Consider the following 16,443-nt stretch of genomic DNA (forward strand, 5'->3'; position numbering starts at 1 on the left):
GGTCCCCCCAGAGTCCCTGCCCTGAGCCGCTTGGCCGGCACAGAGAGTCAGGCGAGGTAGGCGGCTGAGGGTCTTCCCCCAGAGTCCCTGCTGTGAGCTGCTTGGCTGGCACAGAGAGGCAGGTGTCCCCCGGTTAGCCTCCCTGGGGTTGTGTGACCAGCTTTGGCTGATTCGTGATCACTCTGGTTCCACAAGCATCTGCAAGCGTCCCCCTGGGGGCGGCACCCAGCCAGGTGTGGGAGGGCTGACTGCCATGGATACACCTGGGGGCCTGCCCCCTGGAGGGCAGAGGGGGACACTCAGGATGCTGCCGTGGGCTCAGCTCTCTGTGGTCAGTGCTGACACGGGACAAGGGGCAGGAGTGGGGACACAGTCAGGCTGGCCTCTTGGGGGCCATGACTGCTGAGGCTGAGCCGGGGGGAGGTGGCCTCGTGAAGATGGGTGGGTGAGGACATGGAGCAGTGGCCCCAGTAGAATAGCCCACAGTGGGTCAGGGAGGCCAGAGCCCATGGGGAGGAGCAGGGTGCCGAGATGGGGGTGACCGTCCCCTAGAATGCAGCTCTCTGTCCCTCAGGTCAGAGTCAGAGGGCTCTGGCACAAGACAGGCAGCCACTGCCCCAGGGGCCCCCAAGAGCTCCCAGCTAGGGCAGGTTTGCCCTCAGCCGGGCTGGGGCTCAGTGTGGACGGGAGGGCCGTGAAGCGGGGAGTGGGGTGCTGTGCTGGGAGAGAGGGGTGCCTTCCAGTCAGGGGGCTCGAGGGCTGAGGCAGGGGGGCCCAAGTTCACTTCAGGCCAGGTCGGGACCCTAACGGGCTGTGCCCACCCTGGCTGTCCTCCGTGCCCTGGCCCCAGTGGCAGGGTGAGTACAGAGGCTGCCCGGGGCTGGGCCTTTTGTTCTGGAGTCCGGGGAGGTCAGCGCCCAGGCCCTCTGTCTTCTGAGGGAGAGCCAGGCGGGCCTTCAGCTGGCCCTTGAGCATCCCTGTCCCCATGTGTCTCAGTGGTGGCCTCACTCCCATCACAGCAGCTTTGCATCCCTGCCCAGGGCAGTGGAAGGGACTGAGGGTCATGACTGGCTTCTGGAACCTTCCCCAGTGGAGCCGAGGGCAGGGCCTAACAGAGTCCAGTGGGTGAGGCTGGCCAGAGGCCCACGTTCTCTCCTCGGATGGAGTCCTTGCCCCCTGGGGGGCTGGGGCTCCTGACTGGCGCTGGGCTCTCGTAGTGATGGTCCCACGCTGACCTCGGCCTTGGCTTACTCTCTGAGAACTTGGGGCTGGGCCTTCCTGGAACTGGCCTGGACTCAGGGTCGGTGCACTCTGCTTCTTTCCTGCTCTGCGTGAGGCCCTCAGGTCCTTCCTGGGCTCCCCTCAGCCTCAGTTTCCCCACCTTTGAGGTGCAGGTGTCACCCTCTGCTCTGCCCACCTCCCAGGCTGTGGTGAGGGGGGTCCAGGCTCTTCTCCTCCGCCTGCAGACCCAATCTGGCTGTCTCACCTCACCTGCACCAGTGCCACCTCCTCCAGGCAGCCCTTCACCCCTGGGTTCCCCTCCCACTGCACCCGGGCCTCGCAGGAGCTGCTCTGGCTCTGTCTCCCTCTCTGAGGCTTTTTGGGTGCTGCGGGGCAAACACAGGGCTTGTGGGTCGGAGTGAATCCCACAAATGTTTGTTGAAGAAATAGATGCATAAAAAGTACTTTCCTCAGAGAGCTCTGCGTTTGCAGTGATGGGTCCCGTCAAGGGCTGGTGTGGGGTGTCATGGGTCCCTAGGTGCCACCTCTGCTCCTCGCACAGCCTGGGGAGGGGAGGGGGAGTCCTCTGGAGGCGCAGCGTGTCCGGGAAGTCCTGGCTGTTGGCCAGCTCTGTGAGGTCATCCCACTTTAAGGATGAGAAAACAGGCTCAGAGGGGACCTCAGCGTCCCAGGTTAGACCCCGGCAGGATTGACTCTGTGACTGCAGGACCTGCTGGGGGGCGTCCCTCTGCCTCTCCATCCCAGCTCCCGGCCCCTGAGTCCTGGGGAGGCTGCAGAACTACCGTATTCCCGCCTTGACTGCTTCTCCCGGGAGCATCCTCACTCGCTTCCCGCCTGTAGCATCTGCCTGGTCCCTGGCCCTGAGGCCCCTTCCTCCCCGCTGCCCCCACTTCCCAGGCTGCAGGCAAAGAGCCCTCCCCCAGGTCCCCTCTCCGCTCCCCCTCCCCAGGAAGGGCAGCTGGGTCCTGGTCAACCCACCTCAGTCTACTCCCTGCCCCTCCTCCTGTGGATTGTGCGTCCCATGGTGTGGACCCCGGGTCCGGGGCACGTGTCTCCAGGCTGGTGGCTGAGCTCCGGGGTGTCTCTGATCTAGACTCGGAGCCGAGGGTCCCGACTAAACATCATCATCATCGCGGAGGGTGCCATCGACCGCCACGGGAAGCCCATCTCCTCCCGCTACGTGAAGGACGTGAGTGTGGGTGGGCAGGGCTGCAGGGGGCGGGTACCCCTTTATCTCCAGTTCTCTCTGGGGTCCCCGTTTTCCCGGGTAGGAGGCTCCTGCAGGATACTTCCTTATCTCCAGTGACAGCCAGACGTGGGGTGGGCATGCCTAGGGGCTCCCCAGAAGCCCCGGCCCCAGAAGCTGAAGTGTGCCCCCCACTGGTTGGGAGCCTCCCACCCTCGGGGGTCCAGTCTTAATTCAGAACATGTCCCTTGCAGAGCCAGACCTGCTCCCCATCCAGTGCCCCAATACCGTCCCAATGTCAGGGCCCAGCCCCTGCCCGCCCCTCAGTGACAGTTGCCCAGCACCCACCCAGTGCTGGACCCACAGCTGAGCCACTGGCACTGTGGCGAGTCCTCCCTGTGACCTGCACCACTGACTGCGTTCTGCCCCAGGGCCCTGGCCCCGTCCTCCAGCGGGGCACAGCCCCCAACTCTCCGTGCCCCTCACTTTGGCTGCCCACCCTGTCATCGTGTCCCCAGACCAGCGCTGCCAGGAGCCGGCCCACCTGCTGATTCTCTGTGCTTGGTGGGCTCAGACCCGAGGGGGCTGGAGACCACAAGGAGCTCCTGCACCCAGGGCCATGGGCCTGGAGACGGCCGCTCACTCACACACACACAGGAGCACACACCCACACACGTGGAAACGCACATTCACACACTCATCTGGAAATAGATCCACACTCGAATGCAAACACTCCCCCCACAGAAACACATCCATACACACACATGCACAGACACGCCCCCCCACACTCACAGCTGTGGGCGTGAACCCTGGGCCGGCTCTGTGGGACTCTGAGGGGCTGGCATCCCTGAGGCAGGGCGGGGGCGGGGTGAGGACCAGGGTTGCGGGCCGTGGGGTGGCGGGGCCATGGGGGTGGGCATCGAACCCAAGGAGACCCCTGACTCTGTCCCTGTGAGCAGCTGGTGGTCCAGAGGCTGGGCTTTGACACGCGTGTGACGGTGCTGGGCCATGTGCAGAGGGGAGGGACCCCCTCGGCGTTCGACCGCATCCTGGTAGGTGGGGCGTTGCTCTGGCCCTGGGCGTGCGTGCGTGGTGTGCATGCGTGCGTGGGTGGGGGAGCGTGGTGTGCGTGCCTGGGTGAGTGTGAGCATTTTCTCACTTCTGCCAGTGCTTGCAGATGAGACCGAGGCGTGGGCCCTCATTTTTGTGGGGTGGGAAACTTGGGCCTGGGGGCAAACGGAGGGCCAGCCGTGCCCCTGCCTCCTGCCCAGCCCCGTCCCTGCCCCACGTGTTGTCAGCGCAGGCTCCTGACCCTCCTCAGTGACGGCTTTTGGCAGGTGCCTGGGAAAGGATGGCGGAGTGAGCAGAGGGCAGGGCCTGGGCTCGGCCCCCTGGGATGTGATGTCCGAGGCTGGCCCATGGCCCAGCACCACAGCTCTTACGTTGGGGGGAGGCCCGGCGCTGGCGGGGGAAGTGCTGGATTCTGGCCTGAGTGTGCCATCTTCGTCCTGATGACTACTGGGTCCCACCTTGTCCTCTGCAAAGTGGGAATCATGTTGCAGCCAAGTGGAGGCAGGGTCTGGGGGATAGGGAAGGCCCCACGGTGGGTAAAATGCCTGCACACAGGGGTTAGTCACCCTGGGGGGGGGTGCGGCTAGAGACAGCAGGGCAGGTGGGACCTGTGCCCGGGCTACTGTGCTGGTGTGAGGCCAGGTGACCAGCTCGGGCCGTGGGGAGCTGCAGCTGCTGTGCTGCAATACTCCTTTCCTAGGATGCCTCAGTGCGTGATCTCCCCAGTCCTGTCACAGAGCAGGGGGACAGTGACCTCAGAGAGGGACCCTGCCGAGCTGGCCAGGTACCCCTACCCTACGTGAGGCCTCAGGGGTGCACTCAGGGGAACCTCCTGAAGGGCTGGGAAATTGGGGCCAAGCATGAGCCCTCCACCAAGCTTGGGAGGCAGAGATGGGCTGTCAAGTGCCGGGATGGGTCTGGAGTCTCCCCGACTTGCAGAACAGGCTGGCCTGGCAGATTCATGGATGCTGGTAGAAGAGACAAGATGCCTGGGTCAGAGATGCAGGACAGTTTATTACTCACGGCAGCATTTTGTGCTGGTTCCCACGCTCAGTTCCCACAGGGTGACACCTGCACACACAGCAGGTTGTGTTACAGGAGAGGAGCCTGAGCTCAGGGAACTCAAATCTTCCCTAATGAGCCCTCAGCACCGTGCTCCTCTTCCAACACAAACCTGAGTGGTTGGTGCCTCAGTCAGCGTGAGGTTCCCGACACAAACCTGAGCGGTTGGTGCCTCAGTCAGCGTAAGCATGTGCAGAAAGCCTCGGAGACCCAGGGAGCATGGTCTGTGGGCACAGCAGGAGGCATGGGACCTGCCCGCCATAGCTCATAGAGCAGAGCACCGTGACCATGGGCCTGGCTTTCTTGTGTACCTGTCTGTCCCTATTGGCTGTGCCAGGACCCCATTTGTGATTTGTCTCCCAGAAGGGCAATCCCTAAATGTTTTAGCTGGCCCAGCCCACCAGCCCACATTCATCATTTGCACACATACCAAGAAAACTGTGAATTAAGGAGCCCCAAGCGAGAAACCTTGGCATAGTGGAAAGAACCCTAGAAACCCAGTTCCAGCTCTCACCCTGCCCATCAGGCTGAGTGACCATGGGCACGTCCTGTCACTGCAACCTGCACCCTGTAGGGACCATGCCTTCTTGGCAGGGCTGTCTGAGACCCTGTGAAATGGTGCCTGGAAGGGCTGTTGTGAATGGTGGTCATATGATGGTCACCGTTCCTGGTGCCACTTATTCTAGAAGCTTCTGTTAGTGTGTGTGTGGGAGGCTCTGAAAGCTGACAGTTTGTGCATCTGTGAAGGAACGTTGGGTGCATAGTGTAGAGGCTGGCTCAGTGCAACCCCCAGAGCAGAAAAGGGCAGAGCAAGTGTGTGTGTGTGTGTGGGGGGTGGGCATGGGGTTAAAGGGTGGGCTGTACCTGCCTGAGCCCCGCCCTGCCCCTCTCCCCTTTCAGAGCAGCAAGATGGGCATGGAGGCGGTGATGGCACTGCTGGAGGCCACGCCCGACACGCCGGCCTGCGTGGTCAGCCTCTCGGGGAACCAGTCGGTGCGGCTGCCCCTCATGGAGTGTGTGCAGGTGGTGAGTACTGGGCCCGCCTTCCGAGGGAGGGGTCCCCTTCCTGCCAGAACTGCTCATCCTCCCAGGCCCCCTCAGGGCCCCAGCAGGCCCCTCTCCCCACCCCGTCTCCTCCGGGGTCCTCTGCTCCCCATGATTGTTACATGGAGAAGGCAGCACTCATGTCTCCCCCTCCTGGCCTGGCCGTCTGGGTGCGTTGCTGCCCCCCAGCAGGCCCCAGCGGGTGTCCGGGACCTCTAGGCCTCCAGGGAGGCGGGGGAGTTGTGAGCATGTCCCCAAGGTGAGACCAGCCCCAAGAGAGGGTGGGAGCTGCAGGGAGCTGGGGGAGCTGAAGTCACCTAGCTGCCTGGAGCCAATGGCCTTAGACTGACCTTGCAAACTGGACCAGGTGGGGCGTTTGGGGCTGGCAGAGTAGAAGAGGAGCAGGTGACCAGAGCCACTGGGTAAAGTCAGGCAGACTGTGGGGGGAGATTTGGTGTGGCTGGAACAGGGACCATGGGGAGGGGGAGTGGAGGTGAAGGCAGAGAGGCTGAGAGGCTGGGTGTGGGGACGCTGGCCCCGGCCCTGCAGGTTTGGGGGCCCTGCAGCTGGGGGCAGAGCAGGGTCTGCTGGGGGAGGGCAGGTAGTTCGGGGCAGACTTAGCGTTGGCCATGGGTCTGAGGGCCAAGTCAGCTTTACCCTCTGTCGCCGAGGCCCTGGCTGGGCCCCCAGGAGCTGAGGAGGAGCGAGGCCCGGGGTGCCCCTGCTGGGGAGGGCCCGGTGGCTGGGTCAGGTGGGGCTCCGAGTCGGCGGCTAAGTGTGCGCCAGGCCGCCTCCTCCAGCCCGTGCTCTCCGTTTTCTTTAAGACAAAGGAGGTGCAGAAGGCCATGGATGAGAAGCGCTTCGACGAGGCCATCCAGCTCCGCGGCAGGTGAGGGCCTCTTGGGGCTGAGGTCGGGGCGCCGTCTGCTCAGCGCAGCCCGGGGCAGACTCCCACGTGGCTCACACACGGCTGTACCCCTGACACGCAGGATATGCACACCTGCAGATGGCGCCCACATGCTCTCCTGAGACCCTCCTTCCGAGTGTGAACGGCTGAGCCCTGTGAAGTAGGGCAGGAAGGACAGGGTCTTAATGGTCCTGGGGCCAGGAAGCAGGAAGGCTGGGGGTGGACGTGGAGCCGCCATGCAGGGTGGGGGTGGGGGTGGGGGCACAGCACAGGTAGGGTTGGGGTGGGCACTGTGGGGCAGGGGGCGTCCACAGGAGTAGCAGTGAGGCAAGCCTGGGGACCCGGTGGGCTGGATCTGCCGATCTGGTTTCCATGGTTCCATGGCCGTGCTCCCCACCCATGCAGGCTGGACACGGGGCGCTCGCTTTGCTGAGAGGGGGTTGGGATCGCATGTTCCATGGGGGTCTTCCACGGCCCAGCGATGGCGCCCAGCTAGGGCTTGTGGCGACAGGAGGGGAGGTGGGCTGTGCCGGGCTGGGCTGCGGGCCGCATGCTGTGCCGAGCTGTGTGGCGTGGGCTGTGGCCGCTGGGCTGTGTGATGCATGACCGGCTTCCGTTCCAGGAGCTTTGAGAACAACTGGAACATTTACAAGCTGCTTGCACACCAGAAGGTCTCCAAAGAGAAGGTGAGGTGGTGCGAGCGGCAGACCCACGGCTGTTGTCTCTGCAGCCGCCTCGCTCGGCCCCTGCCGCAGGGTTGCCTGTGGGGTCGGTCTGCCGCCCCTGCCCAGGAGGCGGGGAGCTCTGAGCGGCCCAGCTGGGCCGGGGACCCTGCGTCCTGTCTGGGGTCCGAGCTGTGAGCTGAGAGGGTCAGCTCGGCCTCTGCTTGAGCAGCAGGTCCTAGGCAGCCTGTGTCCGGGCCTGGACATTCCGCTGGCAGCTGCTTGTCAAACAGCCGAAGGAGGTTAAGTCAGGCCTGTCGATTTAACTCGGGAGGGGAGTGAGCCAACGTTCATGAAACGTTCCAACATAGCTGAAAACCTCAGGAAATGGGCTCTCTTCAGAAAAGGATATAGCAGAACTCGTTTCTGAAATCCTGGGGGACAAGGAAAGGGTCCCATCGTGACAGTCATGGACATTGGGGTCCTGGCCCCCACTGATCCCAGAAGGTAGTCAGGGATGGGCAACTTCCCCTGTCCCCGCCCCGGTGCAGCAGAGTGGTCTCCACGTGCCCCCTCTGAACCAGCCGGGGTTACCAGGACCCAGCAGAGCCACGCTGCCTGGCAGAGCCACTGGCCACATGTGGCCATGCTGTGCTTGGAACATGGCTGCCCATGGCGAGTGCTGTGCATGCCAAACACAGGCAGGGTTCCACGGACGCTGAAGGGAAGACGGATGTGGACTAGTCTGCTAGGAATTTCTTACATTGATTCCAGGTTGCGGGCATAATATTTTGGTTAAATCAATCCTACTATTAAAAGGAGTGTCACCTGCTTCTTAGCCACTGGGGAATGTGGCTGCTGGAAAACTTACAATGACAGCAGTGGCCCCTTCTCTCTCTGTGCATCCGTGCTGATCGCCAATGACTTTGCGGCACCAGCTGCCCTGACCCCAAGTGTGGGGTGACTGCTGAAGGCCTCCAGGCAGGCACTGACTGTGGCCCAAGCCATGCTCGGCTGACAGTGTGTGAACTCTTCTTGCTGCTGCCTTTGGCCGAGGACTTGGCAGTTTACGAGCCGAGCTTGCACCACAGCTCGTCGGGTCTTTGCCAGAAGCTGGTGGGGGCAGTAGGACAGATAGCTTCATTCCCAGGGAGCCCCTTGCTGGACAGTGTCCAGGCTGGCACGAGAACCTGGGCCCCTCTCTGGAAGCTGCTCTGGCTGAGCTGTCTGGGTCAGCTGGGCCTCCCCGCCCGGTGCTGACTCCTCTCTCCTCCCTTCCCTGTAGACCAACTTCTCCTTGGCCATCCTGAACGTGGGGGCCCCGGCGGCCGGCATGAACGCGGCTGTGCGCTCGGCCGTGCGCTGCGGCATTTCCCAAGGCCACACCGTGTACGTCGTGCATGACGGCTTTGAGGGCCTGGCCAAGGGTCAGGTAGGTGCGGCTGTGACGGAGGCCGGGCCGGGGACGGTGCTGCAGTGGCTGGGGCGTGCTCCTCTTCTGTTGGTTTATGACCCAGCCCTCGTCTGCTCACAAGCAGGGGCCACCGGACACAGGGAATGGCCTGTGAAAGCAGATCAGGGGCCCTGGGAGAGGGTAGCAGCTGTGGCCACGTTAGCTGCGCCAGCCAGGCCCCCAAACCCGACTCTGACCTGCAGCGTGACGGTTGGCACCTGGCACGGCCTCTGTCCCCCTCGAGGAAGGGCTCTCCCTGACCACAGCTCTGTCACCTGAGGAGGAATGTGCCACTGCCTCTGGCCTGCCCCCTGAAGCTGCGTGTCTCTCCTGCAGGTGCAAGAAGTGGGCTGGCACGACGTGGCTGGCTGGCTGGGGCGTGGTGGCTCCATGCTGGGGACCAAGAGGTGAGTGGCTGGCCACCGTCCCAGGCCCCTTGGCCACTGTGGGCTGCTGGGGGTGGGAGAGCCAGAATGCAGGCCACAGGAGAGCCCAGCCCCTTGGCCTTGGCGACATCCCCCTTCTGGCTGGTGACCTGCCCAGAGCAGGCTTCTGACTCTCCTGCCTGGGGCTTCCTGGTTGAGAGCCCACCTGTGGCCACTGGTGTCAAGGAGGCTGCTCAGTGGCCCCTTGCCTGCGGAGAGCATCCCCTTGGGCAGGAAGTGGAGCTCACAGCCGGGCTGGCAGGAGGCGAGTGGCCAGCGCCCTCCTTCCACCTCTAGACGGGAATTGCCTCACCACAGCCCAGGGCCTTCTCCCCCACGGCCAGCTGCAGTGTGGACGTGTGTCCTTCCAGCCTGGCGTTCTGTGTGGACGTGACATGTTCATCTGATTTATCTCCACCGCAGGACGCTGCCCAAGAGCTACATGGAGAAAATCGCAGACAGTGTCCGTGCCTACAACATCCACGCCCTGCTGGTCATCGGCGGCTTTGAGGTGAGGGGGCTGCCCAGGGAACCAACCGGCTGGGGGGCATGTGGAGGAGACCCGAGAGCATCTCCCCCTCGTCTGGGGCCCTTCTGGAAACCCCACGTGCCGGGAAGTGACTACAGGCCGGTGAAGACTGGCGGGTCCCCGAGGGGAAGTGTGGTGTTGGCTTTGGGAGGATTTTCACCTTCTCCTGAGGGTGGCACAGAGTTCAAATGAATGCTGGCAACCTGGTGCTGTTGGTGCTGGTCGGGGGGGTTGGGGGATGGGGGGGGAGGAGGAGGGGCAGCTCTGAGCCTCACCACTGGACAGGCGCATGTCCCAGGTTGGGTGGGGCGGGATAGCCTGGGGCAGGAGGCCCAGGTGGCCTCAGTCCCTCACTGTAGGGTGGCCGTCCACGGTGCAGCTCAGCAGAGTTCTGGCACTGCTGGCATGGCGCTCGTTCCTGGCCAGCCCTCTTAAGTGACTAACGTCCCCTCTCGCCCTTTCCTGGGGAGCCTGAGCCCCCTGCAGACTGCATGGAGTGGAGTGGGGTCCAGGCAGGGAGGGTGGGCCTCCTTCCAGTCTTCCTTGGAGTCCAGTGTCCCTGGCCGACTGGGACGACATAGCTCCTGGGTGGGGCCTGCTGGGTCATGGCCCTGGGAGTGGGAGTGGGTGGTCCCAACGCCCAGTCCTAGGCACACAGCCAGCCGCTGGGGAGCGGGCCAAGTGTTCCCAGCCCTGGAGCCCGCCTTCGCCTCCCCCGCCTCTCCCCGCAGCCCAGCCTCTCCTGCACGGCCCTGAGCCCCCTGCCCACCCGCCTGCCCACAGGCCTACGAGGGGGTGCTGCAGCTGGTGGAGGCCCGCGGGCGCTACGAGGAGCTGTGCATCGTCCTGTGCGTCATCCCGGCCACCATCAGCAACAACGTGCCGGGCACCGACTTCAGCCTGGGCTGTGACACTGCTGTCAATGCTGCCATGGAGGTAGGGCGCTGGGCCCCACCGCCCCACTTGGCAAGACTCAGGCAGGGATGGGGTGCCGGCGGCAAGCCCCCAGGAAGCCGGGCCCTGGGGGCAAAGCACAGAGTGCTGAGCGCCCAGAGGGGCTGCTGCGGGTGCAACGGGGCGTCGTGCCTGCACTGAGGCCGCTGACTGCATCGGGAGTGGGCAGAACTTGGCTGCAGCACAAAGTCTTATGGACGGCAGGCAGGGGTGTGGCTCTGGGGTCGCTGGGACCCGAGGATAACAGCAGTCAGGGCTGGAGCTGACTTAGTTGTGCTAATGTAGTGGTGTGGATGTCAGGCCACGGATCTATCCAGTGAGGCAGCCATGTGTGGATGTGGGGGAAACTGAGGCCACTGGCTAGGACGTGGGAGGGCGCGTGCTCCAGAGAGCCTTCCAGTCATCGGAGCCATCCACCTCGGCACGGGCTTCCCTGGAGGTGGGGGCTCCATCCCTGGAGGGGTCCGAGCAGGGCTGGCCCTGGGACCTCCGCAGGGGCCTCCTCATTGCTCTCTCCACCCTCCGGACCCTTCCCACCACCCATCTGTGGCCCCACATGAGCCCAACTTTCCTGAGGGTCCAGCACCTCCAGGTGTCTGTGGGGGGGCTCTGAAGCTGGAAGGGGGTGTGTGGACCCCGAGCAGGTTCTGTGTGTTACTAGAGAAAGGAGGAAATATGAATGGAACCCACAAGAGACTAAAGGAAAGCCACTTCATCTCCCGACCTGGAGGTCCTGTGATCTTGCGGGGTTTTCTCTGAACTCACCCCCTCCCCCATCTACACAGGCTGTGGGCTGCCCACGGCTCCTTCTGAACCTTCTGTGCCCCTGCCTCTGGCCAGCGCCAAATGCAGTCCTGTTTTCTTTGCTTCTGTGATGGGGATGATGGTATTCTAACATGCAGCTCTGATTTCTGGGGAAGTCGAACATTTTTCTATACCTGTTTCTTATCTGTTTGTGGCTTTTTTGGAAATTATCTTTTCCCATCATTTACCATTTTTCTCTTGGTGAGGTTTTTTTTAAATTTGTAAGTGCTTTTTACATATGTAGGATACTGATCCTTTGGCCAGCATTGCAGCTATGTCCTACACTTTGCTTTCTGTTTCTTTCTGGGGTTCAACCTCCTGGTTCAGACTCCGATAACCTGCTTATCTTGTTTTATTTCCTTTTTCTTAGTTGTTTGTTTAATGTTATAATTTCCTTTTCAAACTCTGAGCCATTCCGAGTTAGGATTATCATTACATTTCACATTGTCATTAGCATCTGCAGAGCATATTCCTTCACATGTCATCTGGTCCCTTGTTCACAATGACCGTCCAGTGGCAGGAGAGTCCTCCCCTCTTTACGGATGAGGACGTTAAAGCCCAGTGTAGCCCTGGGCAATGTCAGAGAGAGCCCCCAGCATGTCCCTGGCCTCCACCCACTGGATGCTAGTGACTCCCCCATTGTCCCCGGGAGCAGAACCGCCCTGGTTGAGGGCCCCTGATTCTGCGTGGCCTTGTGGAGAGCGCGTGGTGAGGGCTGCTGGTGCCTTGGGCATGCAGGGCGAGGCTTTCCCCAGCTCCTCCGATCCTCGGTCAGCTCTGGAGAGAGGCTTGGGTCCCTGCAGCTTAGCAGCTCTCCGTGGCCCCCCGGGAAGGGTCCTGACCACCCCTGGCCCCCCAGAGCTGTGACCGCATCAAGCAGTCGGCCTCGGGGACCAAGCGCCGCGTGTTCATCGTGGAGACCATGGGAGGCTACTGTGGCTACCTGGCCACTGTGACTGGCATCGCCGTGGGGGCCGACGCCGCCTATGTCTTTGAGGACCCTTTCAACATCCAAGACTTAAAGGTGAGCCTGCAGCCCTTCTCTGGCTGCAGACCCCCAGTGGGGCTGAGTGGGCCCCTCCTGAGACCCACACGGGCTGGCCTGGGGCCCAGACCAAGGGGCAACAGCCTGACAGCCTGGGGGCTTGTGACCTGTGCACCCCCTCATCTGTGCACTCCCCCCACCCAGTGTCCACATTGTGGCTTCCATGGCCTCCTGGCACCGTCCACCCCCAACCCAGCCTCACGGTCTAGCCCCCATCTCCCAGCACCCTCCCACCAGCTGTGTCCCCCATCACCCCAGGTCACACCAGCCCCACCTGTCGGTTAGTCTGGAATATTCCTTCCCAGACAGCCTTCCGGCTGCGGGTGGGTGCAGTGCTGGCTGCTGCCCCGACTGCGGCTCACCCGTGTTGCCTCGCCCCTGCAGGCCAACGTGGAGCACCTGACGGAGAAGATGAAGACGGACATCCAGAGGGGCCTGGTGCTCCGGTGAGGCTGCCGGCAGTCCTGGGCCCGGGCAGGGGGAGGTGTCTGCTCAGGCCGTGGTGGGGGCTTCAAGACCCCCGTGCTGCAGGCCAGGCTGCCGAGGGGTAGAACAAGGTGGAGGCAGCCTCCCAAAGGGCAGGGTGGGGTCGGGCTTTCCTGAGGTGCTGCCCCTCCCCAGACCCAGCTGGGGGCCCGGCCCAGTGGGGCTCAGCATCCTGGCAAGTCCTGAGTGGCTGTTCCTCTCCGCAGAAATGAGAAGTGCCACGAATACTACACCACGGAATTTCTGTACAACCTGTACTCCTCCGAGGGGAAGGGTGTCTTTGACTGCAGGACCAATGTCCTGGGCCACCTGCAGCAGGTATGGGTCCAGGAGCGTGGATTCTGGAAGGTGGCCCTCAGCCTCCATCTGTACCTGGGCTGAGGGGACCCAGGAGGCCATGGCAGATGGGGACGCTTCCCTGTGCATGTCCTCATGGGGCACCTGGCTGCCTCCATCTTACCCCCAGCCAGGGTGCTCATCAGCCTGTGGTGCAGGTGAGGAGACAGGCCTCGCCGCCAGGAAGGGGCAGGCCCGGGAGCCCTGTGGCTGCCTCCATCCCCTCACCTCCACCACCTCCTGGTGGCCCTGCAGGAAGCCTGTGCTCTGGGGGTTTCCCAGCCTGACGTGGGGCCATGTGCGTCCTGAGAGCTCCCCTCTCCCATGGGGTCCTTGCTCACTGGTGGTGGGACCTGCCTCCCGGACACAGGGGCCCATGGAGGCCACCCCCCTCGATGGCAGCCCACTGCTCGGCCTCTGGAGGTGGCTTTTGGGCCAGATTTGGGGTAGAGAAAGGGGCCTTGGCTGAGTTGGAGGCAGGCAAAGGGAACAGACAGAAGTGCTTGGCGGTTGGAGGGGATGAGGTGTCAGAAGCTGCCCGGGAGGGTTCACCTGAGGTCATGGCAGAGCCATGGTGGGGGGCCCCTGCCTCGGGCCGGTCTGCTCCTCTCGGCGCCCAGGAGGTGGCCCCACCGCTGTGTTTTCAGGGTGGGGCTCCAACCCCCTTCGACCGGAACTATGGTACCAAGCTGGGGATGAAGGCCATGCTCTGGATGTCGGAGAAGCTGCAGGCAGTCTACCGCAAGGGTACGTTGGGGGAGGGAGGCCCGGACTGCCCCTGCACTCCGCCAGGGCCTGGGTGTGAGGCTGCCGGCACGTGCCTGTGTCCACAGGTCGGGTGTTCGCCAACGCCCCCGACTCAGCCTGCGTGATCGGCCTGCGGAAGAAGGTGGTGGCGTTCAGCCCTGTCACCGAGCTCAAGAAGGACACTGACTTTGAGTGAGTCCCTCCAAAGAGAGGGGTGGACTGACCAGGCCTAGGCGTTCCAGGGGCCCCGAGGAGGGCAGTGCGGCCACACTCGAGCCCTGACCCCATGGGGCAGCACCGTCCCTACACCCAGGGCTGACCCCCTGTCGCTGCTCCTCCCGAGAGGGCAGAGGGTGGGGTGGGCTCAGCCAGACTGGCCAGGTCTGAGAGTACGTGTCCCCGACTCCGTCCCCCAGCGAGTCTGTGCTGAGCCCCTCCTGGTGCAGGCCCCGGAGGGACGGGGACCCCAGGTCCACTGCCATGCCCTGCTCGAGTGCAGCGGCTGGGGCCAGTGTCCAGGTGCCCCGAGGAGGGGTGTCCTGGGTGGAGGCTGCGGCCCGAGTTGCTCCCCTGACCCTGACCCCCGCCCGCTGCAGGCACCGCATGCCCCGGGAGCAGTGGTGGCTGAACCTGCGGCTCATGCTGAAGATGCTGGCGCACTACCGCATCAGCATGGCCGACTACGTGTCCGGGCAGCTGGAGCACGTCACCCGCCGCACGCTGAGCATGGAGAAGGGCTTCTGAAGCTGTGCCTGCCACCTCCACTGGCCTCCCTCCCTGGGGCTGGGGCTGCTGCTGCTGAGAGCCTGCCGGCAGGTGGGGGACATAGCCCTCTCAGCCCAGCTCTGTCCCCTGCTGTCTGCTGGGCTGTCTTCTGGGACAGAGCACCCTGGGCGCCCACGTTCCAGCCCAGGGGACATGAGGGCGTCCATGTTTGGACACTGCTGCCCCTCTGCCTCGGCGCCCCGCGTGGCCCTGAGCCTTTCCCCATGCTGGGATCTCACCCTCACCAGCCCTTGGGGGGACCAGCGCCCAGTCTCTGTGCCGAGGGGGGCCGTGCCCCGTGGGCCTCACTGTGACCCTGCTCCTGTGTACACTGGCCACTGTGGCTGACAAAGCTTGTCACCTTTTCTAGAAATAAAATACCCTGACTGTGGTGTGCCGTCAGTCTCTGGGAAGCAGGGCCCATGGAACCTTCTAGGGAGGGGGATGGGCTGTGGGTCAGAAGCCTCCCACCTGCATGCACGGGTCTGGGGCCCTCCGCAGGCCCTGAGGTCTCAGGGACACACGCCCTCTGGGGCCACACTCACCTTCCAGGACCAACAGTCCCTCCCTGCTGATGGGGTGACCTGGGCCCCTCCCTGCTGTGTCCTGAGGGCTGACCTGAGCCCCCCGGCCTGTCTGAGGGGTGACAGGCCTCCCTCAGTCTTGGATGGATTTCTCAGCCAGGTTCCCAGGCCCCACGTCTGACCTGGAACAGTTCCCTACGCTCAGCCTGGGCTGGGGTCTTGGAAGCAGAGCCAAGGTCCTGGGGGCAGGTGGCTGAACTGAGTAAACGTCCCGGGAGACACTGGTGAGGGTGGTCGAGGGCGGGAGGCAGCCAGAAACTTCGTCGCTAGTGGGGGCCAGGGGCTGATCCACCAGAAGCTCTGGGGGTAGCGTAGACCCTTGCTCTGCCATGTGGTGCTGGAACTGCGGTCCCCAAGGGGATGCCCTGAGCCTCGACCACATGGAGTCTGCACCTTGGCGGGACCCCGTGCATGACTCCTGAGTGCGCCGTACCCTCCATGTCTGTTCCCACCGCAGTTACCTGGGCACTCATGCGTCCAGGGCTGCTCCTGGCCCACGCTCCTGCTCTGGCTCAGGAGGAGGTTCTGGGACCATGAGGTTTTGTGGGGATGTCCTGGCCACAGGGGGCCCACAGGCTACACCAGGGGTCCCTGGGCAGGGAGTCTCCTGGTTGGACCCAGGCTGGCTGGGCGGCTCTAGGGACCAGGCTGGGCCCTCTGTCCCTCAGGCTGCCTCATGTCCCCCTAGACGTGGCAGGGAGCCTTGGTCACTTCACAGACAGTGGCATGGTTGGGCTGGCCCTGTGCTGGGGTGGGGGGCACGCCAGCCTCACTGTGTTGGCTGGGGGCTCCTGGGTGTCCATTTCTGGAGTTGGAGCCCCTCCAGTCTGCTCTGGCTTCTGTGCATGTGGGTGGTCCTGGGGCAGGACCAGGAGGGGACAATGCCTCAAGGAGAGAGCCCCGAGGCTCTGAGCCCCTGTCCCAAGACCAGGGACAAGTTCCTGGGGCCCAGAAACCTGTGCATATGTGTGCCTGCATATATGTGTGCAAGTACGGGTGTGCATGTGTGTGCGCATATATGCACGTGCAAGTACATGAATGTGCCTGCATGTGTGACTGCACACGGGTGTGCATGTGTGTGCCTGTGTTCATATATGCATTATGTGCCGTGTGTGCGTGTGCATTATGTGCCTGCATGTGT

At 63.4% G+C, this 16,443-nt stretch overlaps 1 protein-coding gene across 1 annotated transcript in view; it reads left to right on the plus strand.

The window, feature by feature from the left end:
* The window catches only part of LOC124231464 (ATP-dependent 6-phosphofructokinase, liver type-like), a 28,175-nt gene extending 13,066 nt beyond the window's left edge, over positions 1–15,109 (plus strand). The window contains 16 exon segments of the mRNA XM_046648265.1: position 1; positions 2,301–2,431; positions 3,388–3,480; positions 5,462–5,587; positions 6,430–6,494; positions 7,135–7,198; positions 8,460–8,606; positions 8,964–9,034; positions 9,476–9,563; positions 10,365–10,517; positions 12,199–12,363; positions 12,769–12,830; positions 13,077–13,188; positions 13,854–13,953; positions 14,040–14,145; positions 14,550–15,109. The exon segment at position 1 is cut by the window's left edge and continues 76 nt beyond it. Coding sequence (XP_046504221.1) covers position 1; positions 2,301–2,431; positions 3,388–3,480; positions 5,462–5,587; positions 6,430–6,494; positions 7,135–7,198; positions 8,460–8,606; positions 8,964–9,034; positions 9,476–9,563; positions 10,365–10,517; positions 12,199–12,363; positions 12,769–12,830; positions 13,077–13,188; positions 13,854–13,953; positions 14,040–14,145; positions 14,550–14,697 — 1,632 coding nt within the window. The 3' untranslated portion in view covers positions 14,698–15,109.
* The last annotated feature ends 1,334 nt before the right edge of the window (positions 15,110–16,443 follow it).

The sequence above is a fragment of the Equus quagga genome, chromosome 21 (genome assembly GCF_021613505.1).
Source record: "Equus quagga isolate Etosha38 chromosome 21, UCLA_HA_Equagga_1.0, whole genome shotgun sequence".
In the NCBI taxonomy this organism is placed as follows: Eukaryota; Metazoa; Chordata; class Mammalia; order Perissodactyla; family Equidae; genus Equus; species Equus quagga.